General features: G+C 45.0%; 1 protein-coding gene across 5 annotated transcripts; it reads right to left on the bottom strand.

Annotated features, from left to right (window-relative positions):
- Positions 1-1,636: 1,636 nt before the first annotated feature.
- Chct1 (CHD1 helical C-terminal domain containing 1) lies at positions 1,637-13,396 on the bottom strand. 5 transcript variants are annotated; one of them, NM_001430195.1, is made up of 6 exons: positions 13,166-13,396; positions 10,462-10,563; positions 10,032-10,207; positions 9,334-9,433; positions 5,154-5,346; positions 1,637-1,883 (listed from the first exon to the last, which is right to left on the bottom strand). In NM_001430195.1, the coding sequence occupies exons 4-6, from the start codon at positions 9,430-9,432 to the stop codon at positions 1,798-1,800; spliced, it is 378 nt and encodes a 125-aa protein (NP_001417124.1). In that variant the 5' UTR covers position 9,433; positions 10,032-10,207; positions 10,462-10,563; positions 13,166-13,396; the 3' UTR covers positions 1,637-1,797. The 5 variants fall into 5 exon arrangements, with proteins under 5 accessions (NP_001417124.1, NP_001417122.1, NP_001417123.1 ...); NM_001430193.1 differs by lacking the exon at positions 13,166-13,396 and adding an exon at positions 12,397-12,543; NM_001430194.1 differs by lacking the exon at positions 13,166-13,396 and adding an exon at positions 12,427-12,543.
- Positions 13,397-21,159: the final 7,763 nt, after the last annotated feature.

Below are 21,159 nucleotides of genomic sequence, written 5' to 3'. Positions count from 1 at the left end.
GAGCTTAGGGGGAGCACTGGGTTAAAGGAAATGCGCGTGTTGCGCCCGCACCATGTGACCCTTCTGCTTCACAGATTTACCCTGGCCCTAAATACCTGGTTCCCATATACTGCTGCCTTGGGCAGGGTCCTCATTAACTTGTCGATTGTGTTTACAAAAAAAGAGAGACAGAGGGGAAGAGAAGAACAAAATAAAAAGGAAAGCTGTAAGTGGCGCATGCCTTTATTAACAGCACTGGGGAGGCAGAGGCAGGCAGACCTCTGTGAGTTCGAGGCCAGCCTGGTCTACAGCACATCAGGTCAGCCAGAGATACACAGGGTTTAGGCCCTGGTTTTGATTTCCAGCACTATAAAACAAAAGAGGACTGACAAGATGGCTTAGCAGGTGAAAGTGTTTGCCATCAAGCCTGACCATCTGGGCTCCATCTTGGGACCATGTGGCAGTGGAAGGAAAGAACTGATTCCCTAATGTCCTCACCTGGTCCTCACAGTGTACACAGCCACACTGGGAGAAGCACACACACAGTGAAATGAGAAAATGAATGAATGAATGAATGAATGAATGAATGAATGAATGAATGAATGAAGCAAAGTATGTTGGAACCAATGTAAGGTCTTACATTCATTGTTCTTGCTGCACACCTGTGTTGCTTCTGTCTCCTTTGGGGACATCAGATACTAACGGCCCCAAGAGTGGTTCAGGTGGTGTAGATGAGCGAAGTCCTCTGTGCAAGGTGCGAGGGTTGGGAGGAGACACTGGTAAACTCAGAAGCCGATGCAACTGCTCCTGGCAGCAGCAGCCCTCACAGGATGCAGATTCAAATGTAAGCAGCTGTATGAGAAGCTACAATGTGACTTTGCATTGACTGGGAAATGACAAGGTTATAACATTGGCCAGTAACATTTTTAAAATGATGTTTGCAGGTGGGACTCCTTGTTGGGAATTCAATGCACTAGTAGCTGCCAATTTTTGACCACTGACCCAAATCACCATTCTGCTAAGACTGTTGATATTTCTTCTTTGGGATTCTGTTTCTAGCCTCTCTCGTTCCCTATACTTGGCTCACGGCCATCTGGAAATCTTCCCAATACCCCAAGGGCATCAGTCCATTCCATTGTATCTCTCTTCCCTTGTCTGTCGCACACTATCCATGAGATGAAGTCTAGATGATTCAGAGGCTGCTAGACTTGTCACTGGCTGGCTCCATTCAATCAGTTACCCCATCCTGGGCTTTCCTATGGCTCACATCAATAAAATCCTATGTTCTTTCCCTCACCGGACTCTGATAATCCTCCACACAGGTAACCACATCTATTTACTTTGCAAAGATAGGCGACCTGCCACGTAGGAAGTGGCTCCAAATATTTTTTGGTTTCAGACAGGGTTTTATTGTATAGCTTTGGCTGTGTAGACCAGGCTGGACTTAAACACACAGAGATCCAACTGCCTCTGCTGAGATTAAGGAGTGACCACCAAGTCTGGCTTCAAATATTTTTTTTCTTTCTTTTTTTTCGGAGCTGGGAACCAAACCCAGGGCCTTGTGCTTCCTAGGCAAGTGCTCTACCACTGAGCTAAATCCCCAACCCTGGCTTCAAATATTTTTAAGTAAATAAAAGATAAATGTGGTTCACACAAGTAAAGTTCAATTGTCTCAAGGATTATTATTTCCCAAACCATTTATTTATAATTAAAAATTGAGTAAATTGTCTTTACCCTCTTCAACCCCCTCCTTCTCCAGAGTATACATGCAAGTGCTCAGGGAGCCAGGGGAGCTGGCCTCCATCCCTGTGGGTCTTCCTATGAGTAGCTCTTGGGAGACTCTGGTCTTTCCTTAATCCTCTTTTTCTTCAGCTTTGGTTTTTGAGGAAGTTTCATTAAAGAATCTGAAACAACAGAAGCCAGAGAGGGGCCCGATGACACCACAGCTTATGAGAAGCCTCGGTAACATCTGCAGGGTAGAAAGGATAGTGATAAGGAAATTCTGTCTCACTGCCGATGTGTCCCTTATTCTTGCTTTCCACTGAGATCTGGGAGGTGGAGAGATGGTATCGCCCTCAGTTTACAGGTGAGGATGCTTGCCCAAGCAAAGAGCAAGGCTGCAGCAAATCTGACGCTTTATAACAAGCTAGAGCCGCGGTCAGGACCAAACCCAAGTCTGCTTGACTTCCCTTGCGCCCCTCTCAGTTCTCAATGCTAATTGCAAGTGATTTGAAAACACAGGTCTGCTGGAAGACGACACTGCCATGTTTTAATCAATAACTGGATTATGAACACAGTGCCAAAGAAACATGTCTGTCCCTGTAGGTAGACCACAGATGAAGGGCCCTCCTCATGTAACGTGGGGAGGGGAATTCCATACCATTTCTAACCTCTAACATTTTCATTAGCCGTGTGTGTGTGTGTGTGTGTGTGTGTGTGTGTGTGTGTGTGTGTTACTGGGGATTGAACCCGGGTCTTCACATATACTACAAGCATTCTACTACTGAGCTATGCCCACAACTCCCATCTCTGCAAGCTCCAGCACTAAGAAACACACACACACACACACACACACACAGAGAGAGAGAGAGAGAGAGAGAGAGAGAGAGAGAGAGAGAGAGAGAGAGAGAGAGAAATTCATCAGGACATTTTATCTGTTTATAGGTAAAGAGATAAGTTTAAAATGCCAAAAGTAAGTAAGAGGGACCATCAGACCATGGGAAACCCTCAACAGGTCAGGTAAAAAGGCAGCAAGTTTGGTCAGCTGAGATGTGGCCAGGTGGGACACCTGCTGTGAGCAGCCCACACAGCGGTCACCGCTGAAATTTATATGAGTACACTGTAGCTGTCTTCAGAAACACCAGAAGGGGGCATCAGATCCCACTACAAGTGATTGTGAGCCATCATGTGGTTGCTGGGAATTGAACTCAGGACCTCTGGAAGAGCAGTCAGTGCTCTTAACCGTTGAGCCATCTCTCCGATCTTTTTTTTTTTTAATGTTCTGTTTATAATAATTAAAAGTAGGTTGGAGACATAGTTCAGTTGGTAGAATCCTTGCCTAGAATGCATGCAGCCTGGGGTTTGATCACCACCACCACTTCCACTTAGATCAGGTGGTCTATCACCCTAATCCTTAAAACGTGGGGTGTACTGGCTAGGTCTGTGTATCACCTTGACACAAGCTGGAGTTATCACAGAGAAAGGAGCCTCCCTTGAGGAAATGCCTCCATGAGATCCAGCTATAAGGCATTTTCTCAACTAGTGATCAAGGGTGATTTTGGGTGGTGCCATCCCTGGGCTGGTGGCCTTGGGTTCAATAAGAAAGCAAGCTGAGCAAGCCAGGGGAAGCAAGTCAGTAAGTAACATCCCTCCATGGCCTCTGTATCAGCTCCTGCTTCCTGCCCTGCTTGAGTTCCAGTCCTGACTTCCTTTGGTGATGAACAGCAATGTGGAAGTGTAAGCTGAATAAACCCTTTCCTCCCCAACTTGCTTCTTGGTCATGATGTTTGTGCAGGGATAGAAACCCTGACGAAGACATGGGGGCAGTAGCTCAGAGTTGGAGGCCTGGACTTTTTTTTTTTTTTTTAAAGATTTATTTATTTTATATACAGCATTCTGCCTGCATATGTGACTGCAGGCCAGAAGAGGGCACCAGATCTCATTACAGATGGTTGTGAGCCACCATGTGGTTGCTGGGAATTGAACTCATGACCTCTAGAAGAGCAGTCAGTGCTCTTAACCGCTGAGCCATCTCTTAGCCCTTGTTTAAAATTCTTAAAATTACATTTTTTTTTTGGTTCTTTTTTTCGGAGCTGGGGACCGAACCCAGGGCCTTGTGCTTCCTAGGCAAGCGCTCTACCACTGAGCTAAAACCCCAACCCCAAAATTACATTATTTATGGACCATCAGTATATGTGTATGGAGGTCATGGGACAATTTGTGGGAAGAATCAGTTCTGTCCTTCTACCCTGTGGATCCCAAAAATCAAATTCAGGTCATGAGGCTCAATGACAAGGTCTTGGACCACTAAGCCATTTTGTTAGCCCATGTTTGCTTTCTAATAATGTCTCACACACTGTAGCCTAGGCTGATCTGGTAACTATGCAGTGCAGGCTGCTCTGAAACTCGTGGCAACTGTCCTGACTTAGGCTTCCAGAAGGTGTGCGATTCCAGGCACAAGCCACTGTGTGTGACTACTTATTTAAATACTTGCTTGAAGATACTGGGAATGTTACTCAAGGATGTGGTACTTAGTGCATGTCCCCCTTGGTTTGATCTCCAATTCTCAGTCCACTGTCCAAGGCTTTCCCCCAGCGTCCCCAACGTATACCTCACCTCTACAATCTGCACTGTGTCACTTACGGCCATGCCTAGCTGTGAGGGAGACCCAACCAGCCATGCCTCCCGAAGAGCCTCTGAGTCCATCTTCAGACCCCACTCTGAGTTCTCTCTGTCACCTTGCTTGCCTTCATCTTCCCCAACAGTAGCCAAGAAGGGACAGCTCACCGTGGCACAGAAGCCAGTCCTAGCGGTGTGGAGGCAGATGCATGCCAGGCCTCTGTGCCTTAGTGTACAGCAGGTCCCTACCTGGCCTAGCTCCATCTCCTAACTCCATGGCCCTGGTGCAGAGAGTCAGACATTTCGGTCACCACTGAGGCCAAAGAAGCTGGGAAGGTTGTGTCCATGCCATCTAGATCCCCGTAAGGATGGGTCCCTTCAATTTCTCTGTCCCACTCCATCAGAGAGGGCATCCTGCCACTACTACCCAGACACCTCCTGAATATCCATTCTCTCAGCACTTAGAAACTGTCTCCACCCTGCTTCTAGTCCTACGTGAAAGGGCTAACTTAAAAAGAAAAAGGATTCAAGTCCTATGTACTTTGAGACCTCTGCTGGGACTGAAGGAACACGTTAAATGTAACAGCACTGGCCTCTGGGTACTCAGTGAGTTCTCTTTGTCCCCTCCCCACTTGGCTACATATTTAAAAGATTCTATAGTGAATATGTCTGGAAAGGAGCCAAAATTGAAAAGAGACTGAAGGGAAGGAAAGGACAGAGGGAAGGGACAGTAGACTGGAAGGAAGAGAGCTGCCAGGCTCACAGAGGAGGCTCCAGCCTGTGTGAGAGACACCCTCACTCTCTTGCACAGCCCCTCTTCAGGTAGTGGGCATCACCTCTGGAACAGTGTGAGGACCTTGACTCATCCAGCAAGATAGCCTCTTGGCCAGGGGCTTGCATCTTGGACAACCTCTCCTTCATGCCGCTGATATTTCCATGCAACCCCCAGGCACTGCAGAGCCTGGGGAGACTGTCCTCCTGGTTGGCGAGCAAAGATCTCTCTGGTGCATCCAAGGGGCAGAGCGCGACCTGAAATTGGGTCCATCGTTGAGGAGACACTGGAGAGGATCACCCAACCGCACCCCCAGCTGTTGAGGTAAATATTAAAAAGTCTGAACCTTTTATCCTGCGCTGATGCCAGCACCATTGGGTCACATGGCACTGCGGGGTACTTTTATCTCAGCAGCTCCACGCTGCCCCCAAGTACTCTCAGACCCAGGTGGTCCCTACAGTTAGTGCTGGCACGGGAGAGCCATATGGAACTAACCATAATTATCTCTGGTCACTATCCCTCCCAGCAGCTCTCTATTAGCCGCGAACTCTCTGGTTCCAGCTTCCCGGTAAAAGCAGGGCTCTAGAAGTCCAGCAGTGGCTGGCCTATCATGGTTCCCTGCCATGGACTCTGCCCACACTCCCAGCAACCTCCCCCTGGTAGTTAAGGTGCAAACTCCCAACTACCCGGTGAAATCACGACTTAGTAAGCTGTAATTTATCAATCAGATTTATGTGTTAAATTCTCAATCCACAAATACAGCCACACAATAAATTCACAACCAACTAATAAAGCCGAAAACCTCCCACCTAGGTAAGATAAATTTACCTATAGAAATCCATCCCTTAACAAATATCCATAACCACCTGGGGCCATTTAAGACCACCTGGATCTGGGTCATGCTTCTCCGTCTCCATCTTGACTCTTCTCTCCCTCCTTCCCCTACTCTCCTGCCTCACAAAAGCGTTGTCCCCGCCTTACTTTTTACTGTCCAATCACGGGCCTTGACCTGGTTTGTGCCAGCCCTCACCTACATATAGACATCAATCTGCACCCAGCTGCTGAGAACTATGGGATTTTTTTTTGCTTAGCCTAAAGAATGAGGTGAGAGTCACAGAGACGGATGATGTGGGTGGGCCAGGCTGCCACCTGTGTCTTCCGGGTGAGGCTCTCCATGCTGAGTTGTCTAAGCACAGCCCTCCTGTGTCCACCCACAGAGTGCAGTGACCTCGGCACCCAGGTGCATCTCCTCCTTTGCTTCCTGCAGTGCTGAGGGTGGACACCAGGGCTTCATGTGCCAAGCAAGTGTGCTGCTGCCCTCACAGCCAGGTCACCTTTTATTTCATGGCTGTACCTTCAATCTCTTTTGAGAGTGGTGTGTCTTATTTCCTTATTGTAACGAGGCAGTTGTGCTTGTTTTGTTTTTAAAATAAAAAAGGTTTTAATTTAAACTGAGAACCTGAAGATATATTTTTGAAGTTTTTTCTGGCCAATGAAGCCAAGAAATCCAGGAGTCACTATAATGGCAACTTGTGTGTGTGTGTGTGTGTGTGTGTGTGTGTGTGTGTGTGTGTGTGTGTTGTTGTTGTTGTTGTTGTTGTTGTTTGACACAGGCTTTCTCTGTGTGGCCCTGGCTATCCTGCAACTTGCTCTGTAGACTAGGTTGGCCTTGAACTGAGAGATCTACCTGCCTCTGCCTCCCAAGTGCTAGGATTAAAGGTATGGACCACCACCACCCCTACCCAGCAATGGCAACATTTTATAGTTAGAAAAGGAACTACTAGAGTCAAAGACATGGAGTCAAGTCACCACGCAAGCCCAGGAGTGAGAGTCAGCCTGGGCAACACAGCAGGACCAGTGCCCTTCTCTTAGAGAAAAGATGGGGCTATGTAGGTAAATCCGAAGTGGCATTTGCCTACTTGTGGGAGGCCCTGAATTCAGTCTCAGCATTGCAAAAATAAAAATAAGAGGAAAGAAAAGAAAAAGGATTAACAAAACAATCTAAGCATTCATGTTCAAGAACAGCAGAGATGCAGAGATGGGGAGGGGCTGGCAAAGCAGGTTAGAGCAGGCAGTCACACAGGCAGCCTGAGGCTAGGGCAGGCAGTCATACAGACAGCCTGAGGCTAGGGCAGGCAGTCACACAGACAGCCTGAGGTTAGGGCAGGCAGGCAGTCACACATGCAGCCTGAGGCTAGGGCAGGCAGGCAGTCACACAGGCAGCCTGAGACTGAATCCTGGCAGTCTCCCACTTGTGTGCTCTGGCACAGTTGTCTCACCTCTCTGTACTTGGATGTTTCGTTTATGAATTGTGGGTAATAATTCTAATTGCTACTTAGAGTTACTTGTAAAGATCGAGGGAATGAACAGAAAGTGCTTGACACAAAGGCCACTTACAGTGCTGTCACGTAGGGTGTTTATTCGAGTGTAGCCTTGCTTGTCACAAGTAGGCAAGAGAACACTGCAGATTTACCTGCATAGCCCCATCTTTTCTCTAAGTGAAGGGGCAAGGGGTCCTGCTGTGTTACCCTGGTCTGTAGACCATGCAGACCTAGAACTCAGAGATCAGCCTGCCTCTGCCTCTGGAGTGCTGGGATTGAAGGTGTTAGCCTCCAGGCCTGGCAGGCTTCTTTTGAACCAGAAACTCAAATCAAAATCTGTACTGAAGCTTTGAGAGAGGCCTGGAAATGAGGTCTGTTTAACATGCAAACGACTGAGCAATGGATTCTGAGGAGACAGGACAGAGTTCATTGGCAGAGCCCTGCCCAGGTGTGTGTCGTACAACCTCAGCAGTGAGAGCTCCAGGAAGGCAAATCTGTGAGTCACTGAGTACAGCAGTTTGCCAGGAGCTCTCAGGAAGCAAGAGGCTCACACAAAACTGGGGAAGGCTACCTACTCTGGAAGACACAGTGATGGTAGGACATCCACCAAACCCTGTGACAGGAGTGGGGGGTGCTGCATGCCTATAATCCCACCGCTTGGGAGCCTGAGGCCAGCCAGGACTCAACAGCAAGATCTGTTTAACATATAAAAAAAAGGGGGGGGCTCACAAGCCCTTGCCCCCTCCACATACAGAGAGAGAGCAGGAGTGAGCTGAGAAAGGATCGCTTGGAGAGTGCTGGTCCGAGAACAGTGTGGAGAATGAATATGATCAGAGCAACAAACCTCGATGTATCATTAGCATGTTAATTTTGTTAATTTAAAAAGTTTTAGAAATTAGAGACTGAAGAAAATGTACAGCATGAAACCCAAGTCGTAATGTAAACAAACGAGCTGCCATCTCTGATAGGAATCTATTGATGTCTCACTAGTGTTGACAAATGTACCTAAAGACCGTCTCTCGGGATAGGGAAGAACTTCATATTGACTGTCCTTTAAAGTGGTTCTGAGTCCATTATCACTAATGTTGTTGTTGTTTGTGAAGGGGTCTGTGTACTCTTGGCTGGCCTGGACCTTGTTATGTAGACAAGGGTGTCCTCAAACTCGTGGATCACAAAACTATGCTGGCTTCTGCTTCTCGGTGCTAGGATTGAAGATGTGACCAGCATACCTGGCTAGAAGTCTATTTATTTTTAGCTGATCAGAGTAGCACACTCCCTGGATCCTAGCACTAAGCCCAAGGCGGGCAGACTGCAGATCTGATGCCAGCCTATGTGATACAAAGTGGGTTCAAGTGAGACCTTCTCTCAAAACAATAAACAAAGTCTATTAATTTTTTAAAAAGTTTATCAATATGGTTCAAATTCCACGTCACAATTAAGAAACTACTGTATGTCATATTTTTGGAATGACAGCAAAGAAGAATCTCTGTTCTTTCCTACATAAGAGACAGACCACTGAGGCTGACCTGCGAATGCAGCTGCCTCCGTGAGCTGGATGCTAGAGAAAGCTGCAAAATATAGCACGACTACTTTCTGAATTTTTTTTGAAAAGCAGTTACTTTTTCATAAATATTTTTCATAGAATATCTGTTTATAAAATAGCTATTTTCATTTTCAAGAATTTAGTAAATATATGCTTAAGATTTCCTTATCTATAATCTCTAGTAAATATTAATAGCTATAATATTAATATAATCACATCTTTTGAAGTTCTTTCTGATTTCAAGAAGTAAGCATGTCCACGTGTCCAGGAGCAAGGGAACTGAGAGCCACCGAATAAGGATTGAGCTAGGGTCCTACCCTCATTATCTAAGAGCACACTGACCAAACTCCTACTCAGAGGAGTTTTCTGGAACGCCTCACCAGGAACTTGGCCGTCTGGTTCGTTTTGGTGTACTTATAGAGCCGGCGAAGCTGCTTTGCTTCCAGTTCCGAGAAGAGGGAGACAAACCGCCAGAGCATTCTGCACAGAGAAACCAGAGACCAGGCTGAGAGAGGCTGGCTGGAACCTTGTCTCCCTATGCTCTGTCCTATGACCGGGATCTACCTGGCAGAAATAGGCTACAAGGTGCTTCCTCAATTTCAGATTGAGGTGCTAAGGATGGAGACCAGGACAGAAATGCCATGTGCTGGTATCAAATGCCTGCACCCAGCAACTCTTCACCCAGAGGGGAAAGGGCTCTTCTTAGGAGAAGCTTAAAAAAAAATGTGTGTGTGTGTGTGTGTGTGTGTGTGTGTGTGTGTGTGTGTGTTTGCCACAGTGCATGTGTGGAGGTCAGAGAGCAACCAATAAGAGTGCATTTCTCCTACCACATGAGTCCAAGGGCTAGACCTCAGATCATCTGGCTTAGTAACAAATGCTTTGCCCACTGAGGCACTGGGAGGCTCTCCGGAAAGGCTTCTGTCTACTGTGAGTACAGCTAAGGTACAATCAGTGCTACCCTGACAGCTAGAGGACCTGTTCTTTAAACATCAGCTATTTCCCAGGATCTCAACCCTTGGAGACTCTTGGCAATAGCATATCTTAAACAGAGGTGGGATAAGGCGAGTCAGCTGCCTACTTTTTCCAGTGCTTGATCTCCCAGGCTCGGCAGTAATGCTGCAGAAAGGTGTTAATGTGGTCCCCTAGTGCCTCAAGGCTCTGCTTCGTGTACTTTATCCTTTTCTTCTGGGGAAGGTCCTTGGGCAGGTTCAACTTTCGAAGGAACTTCTTCAGAGGCCTCAGATATTCTTTACACTGAGGAGGTCACAGGCATGGTGAGGGGCTGAGGGGTATGGAGAAAAGGCAGGTGGACAGACCCAAGTGCCTGACAAATTGGCCTGACTACGGTTCCTAACGGACCACAAAGGGCTGTGTGGTCACGAGACTCTGGTGAATTTCCCACCCCATTTCCATCCTGCCTGTGACAGCTCAGGTGGTGGGATGTATAGGTCAGAATCCTCCTGGTTCCTCCCAGGCTAGGGAAACAAGATTTCAGGCTGGCTTCTTACAATTTTGAAGGTATCCTGGCTCAGGCCCTTGGCATGACGGACCAGAACATCTCCGGCGGGCACGGTGCTGGAGCTCCTCTCTAAGCAGGGAACACTCCCCACCTGGAAGGAGGTGGCACAGTCAGAGAGGGGCATGGGCCTGAGAACCAGTGCTGGGAAGATATTGGCAAATGACACCCAAGGCCTTCTTTATTTTCCCTGTGATCTGTCTCTTAAAATATTGCTTGGGGGGGCTGGGGATTTAGCTCAGTGGTAGAGCGCTTACCTAGGAAGCGCAAGGCCCTGGGTTCGGTCCCCAGCTCCGAAAAAAAGAACCAAAAAAAAAAAAAAATATTGCTTGGGGCGCAAGGCCCTGGGTTCGGTCCCCAGCTCCGAAAAAAAAGAACCAAAAAAAAAAATATATATATATATTGCTTGGGGGTGGGGGGGAGGGGCTGGAGAGATGGCTCAGTGGTTAAGAGCACTGACTGCTCTTCCAGAGGACCTGAGTTCAAACCCCAGCAACCACATGGTGGCTTACAACCATCTGTAATGGGATCTGATGCCCTCTTCTAGTGTGTCTGAAGACAGCAACAGTGTATTTGTATATAATAAATAAATAAATAAATAAATAAATAAATAAATAAATAAATAAATCTTTAAAAAAAAGAACATTGCTAGGTCAGTGAGCCTGACCCCCCTCAAAACAAACAAACAAACAAATCAACAAAAAAAAATCTTTGAAAACCTTTGCTTGGAAAACCTAAAATATTTTACCTATTTTTTCATAATAATTCTTGGCTATACTGGCAAACTTTGTAAAGCTCCTGACAAACACTTACTAATTAATTTTCTTGCCCACAAATTCTGTGAGGTTAGCTCTCGTTACCTCTGGCTATAATTGAGAACTCTGAGGCACTAAAAGAATTCTGTGACTCCTCAGGGGGATGGGCAGCAATCACTTCTGTCATCTGTACCTACTGAGGTGCCAGGCCCACGTCTATGCTGCTCTAAATTTTAGCATCATGGTGTGCACCCCGAAGGGCACTCAATAAAGAAAGGCGGTAGTGATAACAGGGGTCTTGTGACACAAAGTGAGCAAAGGGAACTGAAAGTTGGTGATGACGAAGTGTTTGAAATATTCCTGACTTAGAGAGCACAGGGTTATTGGACTGGTGTCACTGGGTTTGAAACTTAACATTTTCCTTTTTCTTTCTTTTTTTGTTTTTGTTTGTTTATGTTTTGGGATTTTGTTTGCTTTCGTCCCCCGCCCCAAAACAATGAAACAACTTTCTCCCTGTAGCCCTGGCTGTCCCTGAACTCACTCTGTAGACTAGGCTGGCCTTGAATTCACAGAGATCCATCCACCTCTGCCTCTGCCTCCTAAGTACTGGGATTAAATTCGCTCACGCCCCACATTTTCAAAGCCTTTCAAAACGATTGGATTACTTGCCATTTGTGTTCAGGAGAGGAAGACCCGCATTCAGAGCACGCTGAAGGGAAGCTAGTGGAAAGGGAAAGGTGGGACGACAGGTTCCTCCCAACTGTGGAGAGTGTGGACCCTGGTTAACTCCATAACCACAGCCACGGAACTGTAACGCAGGCCATAACACATATGTATGCTCACATGGACATGGGTAAGCCTTTATAACTAATGATCAAATGGGACTTCTCATCATCTTGGCAGAAGAAACACATCTTTGATAAACATGTCTACTACTTATCCCTGCTTTGTGGTTCTTGGGGAATGAGACCCAAGACTAGGGCAAGCTCTCTACTACTGAGCTATACCCTAGCTTAACTGTTTGAAGAAATCATGTTCTCTTGTTCTTTGGGGCCCTTGCTAACTCACACAAACTACCATTTTCTCTTCTTGTCTCCTTCCTTGAATTTCATGTTCGTAGCTTCCCAAAACCAGCCCCTTCCTACCTCCCTCACATCCCAGCCTCACTTCACCTTCTCTAGTGGCTTATCTCCTTCACCCACTTGCCAGTCTGAGGCTTCCATCTCAATAGCTGGGCCAGCAGGCTCCAGGATAGCACTCCTCAGGTCCCCCGCAGACTTCTAACTTACTGCTTCTGTGACCTGAGTGCCCCAGGTAGTGGGCAGGTTGGCTCCAGAACTCGGAGCAAAACCATGGCAACTGCCAACACAGAGCTCAGGCCCCTCTCTACCCTGTCCACTTATGCCTCAGGGTGGCCACCAACCATCTCCTACAGCTGGGATCTGGGCTGGGTGAGTAAGTGAGCCAGGTGTGCTGCCCCCACCCCATGTTTTTTGGGGGGTCAGTGCTCACAGCTGACTAGGACCAAATGGCACACACGTCTGGCTAGAAGCTATTGATTTTAAACCCCGGTAAAGTTTCTCAAGTCATTTTCCTGGATGAATACCACTCTGTAGGTAATCCGGAGGCTTATTGAAAGTGTGTGTGTTGGGGGCGCGGTGGCGGGGAGGGGAGAGTTGTAACAGTCTTTTCCAGAACAAAGGACTAAAGGGTGTGCTGAAAGAGCGAATGGAAATACACTGAAATACACTACTAGCCCCCTGTAGCCACCGAGTTAATAAACTGATTTTGCTGAGGGATGTTTGGGTTGCTTTAAGGATATTTACAAAAGTACCAGCCGTCATGTATTTCATTAATCTCACCAAAACCTTCCTGGGAGTAGGCGCCAAGTGGTGACCCTGTTTCGTAATGAACCTGGGTGGCTGAGGTCCTTTCACTTGCCTTAGGTCAGTGGCCACTGAAACAGATGCAAGGCTTTTGGTTGGATTCGGAGCGCTCTGTCTTTTCCTGCATGCCAGCGGGAGGCCTGGGCGGTATAGCGAATACGAGCAGCAGCGTCTTGATCCGTAGGGATGGCTGGTGGGCACTCAGATGCTCAGTCAGGACTGCTTCGTCCCTACCGGGGCACCAGCGCCCCCTCGTGTCTTTCATCAGCTAGCGCAACGAGTTGCCCGGTGCAAAGACCGTTGCAGCTGCAGTTTACTCATTTAAGACATGTCTTCCCTGGAACGCTGGATTCCGTCACCCGGACCTATTGCCTGTCGCTCAGTTTGATCATGTTCTCTCTCTTCTTTAGTGGCCTCTGGTTCGGCCAATAGAACTTCCCTCTGCCCATCTAGCCGCACAGGACAGGGCATGGTAGCTCTTAACAGCTCTAAGGCTGGAGGCCAGGAGGCTCTGGGGTTTTGGTGAGTTCCTTTTCTGTCCAGAAACTCTTAAACTATTCTCTGTACTATTATGTTTAGCAAATTGTGGGGAGGAGATGGGGACAATCAAAGTCCTCACTTCTCTGCCTTAACTTTGGAAGACCTGCTCCCTGAGGATTATCTCACAGCTGAGGACAATTATGTTGGTAAGAGAAAGGCAAAAGAAAGCCTCCTAGATACTTTATAGAGAATAGTATCTCGGTAAACAATGTGTTTGGAAATGGGGAACATGCATCGCCTCTGTCCATTCTAGGGATAGCCTCAAGGAGAAAAGGATTTGATAATCTGGCATTCTGGAAACTATTCTGGAAATGTCAATGGATAAATAAAATGTTATGTCACATATCTGTCACACATGTTCAAGTGCTAGTCTATGGCTAACCCTCCTGATCTGTGAGAAGCAGCATGTGTGGCCCAGTTCCTCTTTTGGATATGCACTGAAAAAGGCGTTAGAGTGTACGCTTCAAAATACCCAAGAGGATTTTTTTCATTCTGCTTCTTTTTTTTTTTTTTTGTCCTTATAAGCTGGCCAGGGCAGGGATCTTGTAATAGTAGTGTTCAGGAAGGTGGAAGCAGCAGGACTGTTGTAAGTTCAAGGCCAGTCTGGTATACACAGCAACATTCTGTCTCAAAAGCCAAAATTTAAAAATATATTGTTAGGAAGAGGCAGTGGGGAGACTGGAGTGGGAGGACAAACTGAGAAGGGGATGGAAGGGTGAGGGAAGGAAGATGGGGATGAACAATTAAGACCCATTGAAGGCCGTATGAAAGCCTGCTACTGTTAGAGTAAAATACGTACATGAAAGGAATCTAAATGGAATCACTAAAAGGTGGGGGAGGCAGCACTCTAGCTAGACGTCTTTAAAAAAAAAAACTATGCATGAGAACTAAATAGCATTATTAAAAGGTTTAAAACCTCACACAGGATTCAGGAAGTCGCTCAGTTAGCACAGTGCTTGCTTATCATGCAGAATGTCCTGGGTTTCATGCCCGGCACTATGGAAACCAGATGCACATGCCTGTGATCTCAGCACTCTGGAGGAGGGAGGAGGAGGACTGGTACAAGTTCAGGTCCAGCCTGGCCTATATTGTCTGTACAGACTGAGCTCTAGTCAGGCTATATGGATATTGACTCAGAAAAAAAGAAAAGAAAAAGAAAAGAAGAAAACCCCAGACCACAAACACAAATTGTCACACACATCATCCTAAAAGTGACATGTAATATGAAGTAAAATGAAAAAAAATTTTAAAAGATTTGAATAAGCACATACATGTGTATATTGCTTGTGTGTGCACATGTGAACACACAGACAGACATCTACATTTGAAAAGAATCAAAAAGTTTTAAAAATAAAAGGCTTAACCATTGTGGTCTCTTCATTCATTCTCACCTCCCTTTCACTCCAAAGGCCTCCAGCAAGTCGTAATCTCTACTTGGCTGCCCTGCTCACACAATGGTTTTATTATCAAGCATGGGGAGTAGCCTGAACAGACAATTGATAACAGCCAGAGGAATGGCTCAAATACAACAGTAAAACCAAACACAAATCCAGTACTTTTGGGAAACATTCTTCAAAATTCAATTGATCAGAATAAAATTACTCTGTAGGGCAAGTTAACTCATCTAACAATGTTATTCATTGCATATAATATAATCCTAAAAGCTATAAATCATGGGATGCTAGATGGCTCAGTGGATAAGGGCTTTGCCTCCAGGTCTGACAGTCTGAGTTTGATCACTAGGACCCACATGTGGAAAGAAAGAATCAACTCTCAAAACTGTCCTTTGGCCAGATGGTGGTGGCACATGCCTTTAGTCCCAGCACTTGGGAAGCAGAGACAGGAGGATCTCTGAGTTTGAGACTAGCCAGGTCTATAAATGAAGTTCCAAGACTGCCAGCACTGTACAGAAAAACTCTGTCTCAAAAAAACAAAACAAAACAAACATGTCCTCTGATTTATACACACACACACACACACACACACACTCACTCTACACACACACACACACACACACACACACACACACCCCTCCCCCCAAAATGTTTTTTTAAAAAGCTACTCACCATGTTTATTAGATATCCATGAGGTGGGTGTGAGAGCCGAGGCCCATTAGTTTGCCCTCAGTTCACTTCATGCAGGCTGGCATCATCTACTATACTGACTGGACTGGTCTCATAGTAATTGTGTGCCTCCTTACCATAGGTCCACAAGGCAGAGCTTCCAATTTCCTTGTTATATTATTTGAATTAAGCATAGAAAGCAGTTCTGAGTATCTTCTTGAACTTTGCCTTACAGATCTGAAGATCTGTTTCTCTTCTTATCTCTGAGTGGCACAGAAACTTTGTATTCCCCCAAAGAAATCTCCTCTATCCCTTTCCTTGGAGAGAAACTCAGGGATATGTTTAGACTTGCTAAAGAAGGTGTTTTGATTGTAAGGAAAACTATTCAATCATGTAACTAAAGTTTTATCAAAACCCCTAGAAAAGAAAGGACATTCAATTCCTATCACAGCCGTAGTACTGTGATCAGCAAACAGTGCTGACAGCTCCCAGATGAGGCCAAGGCACCCTTACTCCAAGGTCACCAGGGTCTGAATCATTACTTAAAATAGGGCTTGAGGGAATCAAGAAAGCTCTGAAACTGTATGAGAGAACTCATTAAAGACTTTAGGAAGCAGGCCACAACAGCTATAATCTAGGTGAGTGCACTTTTCAACAGTGGTTTGGAGGGTTAAGGTAGGTCTTAAAGACTAAGTCATGGAAGCCCTCAAACAGAGGCACTGGGGAGTGCCCCACACAGGGCTAGTGTTGAGAGGACAGGTGCAGGGGAAGACAGAAAGATTGGCAGTCTAGCTAGCCATATTTCAGGTTCAAATCAAGTATCTGGGGGATTAAAGTAAGTCCGAGCCTTCATGACCACATTCAGTGAAGTTCAAGTGCTATGGGGCTTTCCCTGAGCGGTGTTTGGGGGCGGGGGTGGGGGGGATTAGTTTTGCCTGGGCCAATCCAAGGAACCCAGCCAGGCCTGTCAGAACAGGCATAAGGCTAGGGCCTTACCTCCCTGGCTGACAGGATATAGATCTTTCCAAGCACACAGAGCATAAACAACTCTTTATCTCTGATGCTGCTGCTCTCCAAACAGTTCTCACAACATATTTTGTAGTTGTTTCCCCTGCTTTTAGCTGAATTTTTGCTGTAGTTTTCCATTTAATGAAGGTTCACTTAATTTCACTTTTTTTTTTTTTTTTTGGTTCTTTTTTTCGGAGCTGGGGACCGAACCTAGGGCCTTGCGCTTCCTAGGCAAGCGCTCTACCACTGAGCTAAATCCCCAACCCCTGTCATAATGTTTTAATTTGGGCTCCTTGCTCTAAAAATATCTTGTTAGGGTATCAAAATGACATGGCAGAATGACAACCTCAGAACTTCAGAGCATGTTTCTAAATATCTAATAAAATGTACATGTCTAGGGTGCTGTCAAACTGCTGGGCCTAAAGATTTCTAATTTCCTTTTACAGGACGATTTTCTTTCTTAAGATGAGGTTTTTTATTATTTTTTTTGTTTTGTTTGGTTTGGTTTTGTTTTTTGGAGATGAGTCAGAATGAGTCAGAATGAACGCAGAGTAAACACTTAGCACTTGAGTTGGGAATGATTTTAGAGGGAAAAAAAATCATCTACAATTTTGCAAACATTTCCCCCAGGAAAGAGTTTGCCTCCTCTCTTCCAGGGTACTGGGTTTTGCCTACCAGATTAGTGGTTCTACGAGCAGTGTTAATATCAAAGTTTTCTAGACCGTGAAAAAGAAATTACCTTGTAGACCACGGCAGTAGAATCCTGTTTAAATCAGCAATCCATGATCCCAGTTTCTAGCCCAGAGCTCAACAAATATTTGTTGAATTGAATGAATGACTGAATGGATAGATGCTCCTGGTATTAATGAAGAGAAAGTTGTTAACCACTGGTCCCAGAACTCCTTGTAGGAAGTAGCTTCAAAAGCTGCTGAGGCAGAAGATACCTGAGGCTATTGCCAAAGAGAGTCAGTTGATCTAATCCGAAGCAGAAAATCAGAAACTGGGCTGGGTTTTTTAATTTGATCTGGAAAGTTTCCAAAAGAAAGGGAAGCTAGATGGGCTCTGTAGAGATAAAAGATTTCAAAGCAGACAGGATGAGAAATGTCGGGGAAGCTGAGCATAGGTTGGGTAAAACACTCCTGGGAGCTGGGTAGCTGAACACATTATCAATGTGGACTGTATGTGTTTACTGTGTGATAGAAGATACACCATTCACCACAATCCACAAATGTCCATTTAATCCCCAGTCTAGTGGAAAGCCTTGGACACGGGTTTGGTTTGGAATGGGATGAATTAACTTCCGAGAGATAAAAAGGTAATGTTGGGGGAGGGGCAGGAGACGACTATAGAGGAGGACTGCAGGGTACAGACGGTATAAAGGGGCAAATGAAACAATGGGAGGGGCTTTAGCTAGGGAGTGAGTGCAATATAGAAGAGGAGGACAGAGCAATAAATAACACTGGGTGTTTGGAAAAGCCATAGAGGAACATATTATTTAATAAACAAGTGATTATATATGTTACATATATAACATAATATATGATATATACTATATGTTATATATATGATATACATGTATATATATGTATATGGCTATCAGTAGTCAGACTCAGCATAAAGTCTATGAAGAGTAACAACCACGAGTCCAGCAAGACACCCTCAATGGTGCTTTATCTTGAGAATGACCAAGAGTTGTCTGCCTAGACGACAGGCCCACTTAATAGGAGGGAGTTCATGTCTGGCATTATTAGCCTAGTTAACCATCCAGAGCTGGAGGGGTCACAGACTGTTAGAACTGCCGCTTTCCTATCAGTCCATCCTTATGTCCACAGATGAGTGTGGCACTGCCTTTCACCAAGGAAGCTTCTTTTTGCAGCAGATAGAGATTATTATAGAACTCGACAACAGGTCACAATGCAGAGAGTAAGTAGCCAGTGGGGGTCTTTAGCTCCAAATGTCAGAGTGCAAGCATGACACTTAAGGCTCTGAGGGCAGAAAGAGCGTAAGAGTCAGAGGACCAGGACCTGCTGCTAGAGTCTCCTACTCATACCAGGGAAACTGCACCCATGAATCTCAACAATATGGTTCTCTAAAAGAGACCTGCACAATGACTTTCCAATGTTGGTGGGAAATTTAATGTGACCCAATGCCTTTAGATGAAGAGCTATTGTGAAATCAATGGCTGCTGAGAGGAAGAATCAGTCTTCTCTAAGGGTGAGTCCTCTGACAAGTTATCCAGTCCCAAGTGGTCATCCCCAAGCTATAGGAGCAACACTAAATGGATTCAGTAGGTGTACATCTCCATATCTGTCTATCTGCCTGTCTGTCTGTCTGTCAACCTATAAAGAAGAATTTGAGAGGAAGTAGGAGTAGATGCAAGAGAAGTTACATTAAGGGGGTAGAAATAATGTATAGTAGTAATATAAGGAATACTAAAAAATTAAAATTTAGAAGGCAATAAAAGGACGATGATAAGAAATGGTGATACAGAGCAAAACAATGCAGGCATCAAAAAAAAAAAAAACTAAAGCAGGAGCAGGAAGCAATCGAAGACACCGTCATAATGACATAAATTTCTAAGAATTTAGAGACACCTTGAGAAGCACTTTAAGCTTCCATGATCTACGGGTTAGTGGCCCAACTCAACTTCTCTAGAATTTAAGGAGCTGGGAATCCAGGAACTAAAAGGTTACATTTAATTATCTTGTAATTTTCAGAGCTATATAATGTTCCATTGCTTAACCAGTGTGTGTTAATACACTTTGGCTCATTCTTTTGTTCAATGAGAGGATTCTTTGTCTTTCTGAACTCCGGGTATGAATTAGGCATGTCTTGAGTAAATCTATAAACCCGAGGTCATCATAGGGTCAAACCAGCATTCTCCTTTGAAATTGCTTTTGATACCCATCAAAATCTGATGCTGGGCTGTGAGATTGAGGCCAGTCTGGTTTATATAGTGAGTTCCAGGACAGCCAAAGCTACATAGTGAGAGCCTGTCTCAAAAAAACCAAACCAAACCAAACAAACACCCAAACAACAACACAAGTCAGAGCTATATAGCACCTGTGGGCACAGCTCAGTGGTGGAGCATATACAAGACCCAAGTGTAAGCCCAACAGTGGTGGGGCACGCCTTTAATCCCAGCACTTGGAGGCATAAGTAGGTGGATTTCTGGGAGTTTCAGGCCTGGCTGGTCTACAGAGTGAGTTCCAGGACAGCCAGGGCTACACAAAGAAATCCTGTCTTAAAAAAACAAAACTAGGGGTTGGGGATTTAGCTCAGTGGTAGAGCGCTTGCCTAGCAAGCGCAAGGCCCTGAGTTCAGTCCCCAGCTCTGAAAAAAAGAAAAAAAGAAAAAAAGAAAAAAAACAAAACAAAACAAAAAAACAACAACAAAACAACAACAACAACAACAACAACAACAACAAAAACCAAAACTAAGGGCTGGAAAGATGGCTCAGTGGTTAAGAGCACTGACTGCTCTTCCAGAGGTCCTGAGTTCAAATCCCAGCACCTGCATGGTGGCTCACAACCATCTGTAATGGGATCTGATACACTCTTCTGGTGTGTCTGAAGACAGCTACAGTGTACTCATATATATTAAATAAATAAATAAATCTTAAAACAAACAAAACTAAACTAAACCCAAAAGAACAACAGCAATAACAAACTATCTGAAGAATAGAGTAGGAAAAGGGAAGAATGGTAAGTTTTCAATTGAAAAATGGAAAATACTACAGCTACCAAGTGATAGAGGATAAATGCCAACCATATCTTCTGGTCACTCTGTCCTCACACATAACGTTCTAACACGGATGAGGACACCTCTGCCCTAGTTGTCTAAAGACACACACACACACACACACACACACACACACACACACACACACACCCTAAAACGTAAATGAAAACAAAAACCATTGCCCTAGTCTAATTATGAGAGAAACATTAGATAAACACAGGTTAGGAGATAGCCTGGCAGTCCTACTTGAAACAATAAAGGACATAAAAATAAGAAAAGAGAATAAATTGTTGCAAAGAAAAGATAGGGCAACACAATGGCTAAGCTACAGGGCAGAACCTTGAAGTGGAACAGAAAACAAGCATCTTAGAAAAAGCTGTGAAATCCAGAAGAATCCTGAGTTACTTAATAATATATCAATGTGGACTTCTAGCTTTAACAATTGTATCGCGATACTGTGTTAACAGTGGACTAAATGACTAAGGCATATATATTACAGGAACTCTATATAATAATTCTTATACTTTTTCCCCAAAAACTCTTAGATGTTTGTAAATCTAGGATTATTTCAAACTTTAAGAAATTGGAGGTTGGGGATTTAGCTCAGTGGTAAAGGCCCTGGGTTCAGTCCCCAGCTCCAAAAAAAAAAAAAAAAAAAAAAAAAAAAGAAAAGAAAAAAAAAAAGAAATTGGAAATG

This window comes from Rattus norvegicus, chromosome 10 (assembly GCF_021556685.1).
Source record: "Rattus norvegicus strain SHRSP/BbbUtx chromosome 10, alternate assembly SHRSP_T2T, whole genome shotgun sequence".
Classification (NCBI taxonomy): Eukaryota; Metazoa; Chordata; class Mammalia; order Rodentia; family Muridae; genus Rattus; species Rattus norvegicus.
The sequence above is the reverse complement of the archived record's forward strand: the minus strand, read 5'-3'. Positions and strand labels throughout refer to the sequence as shown.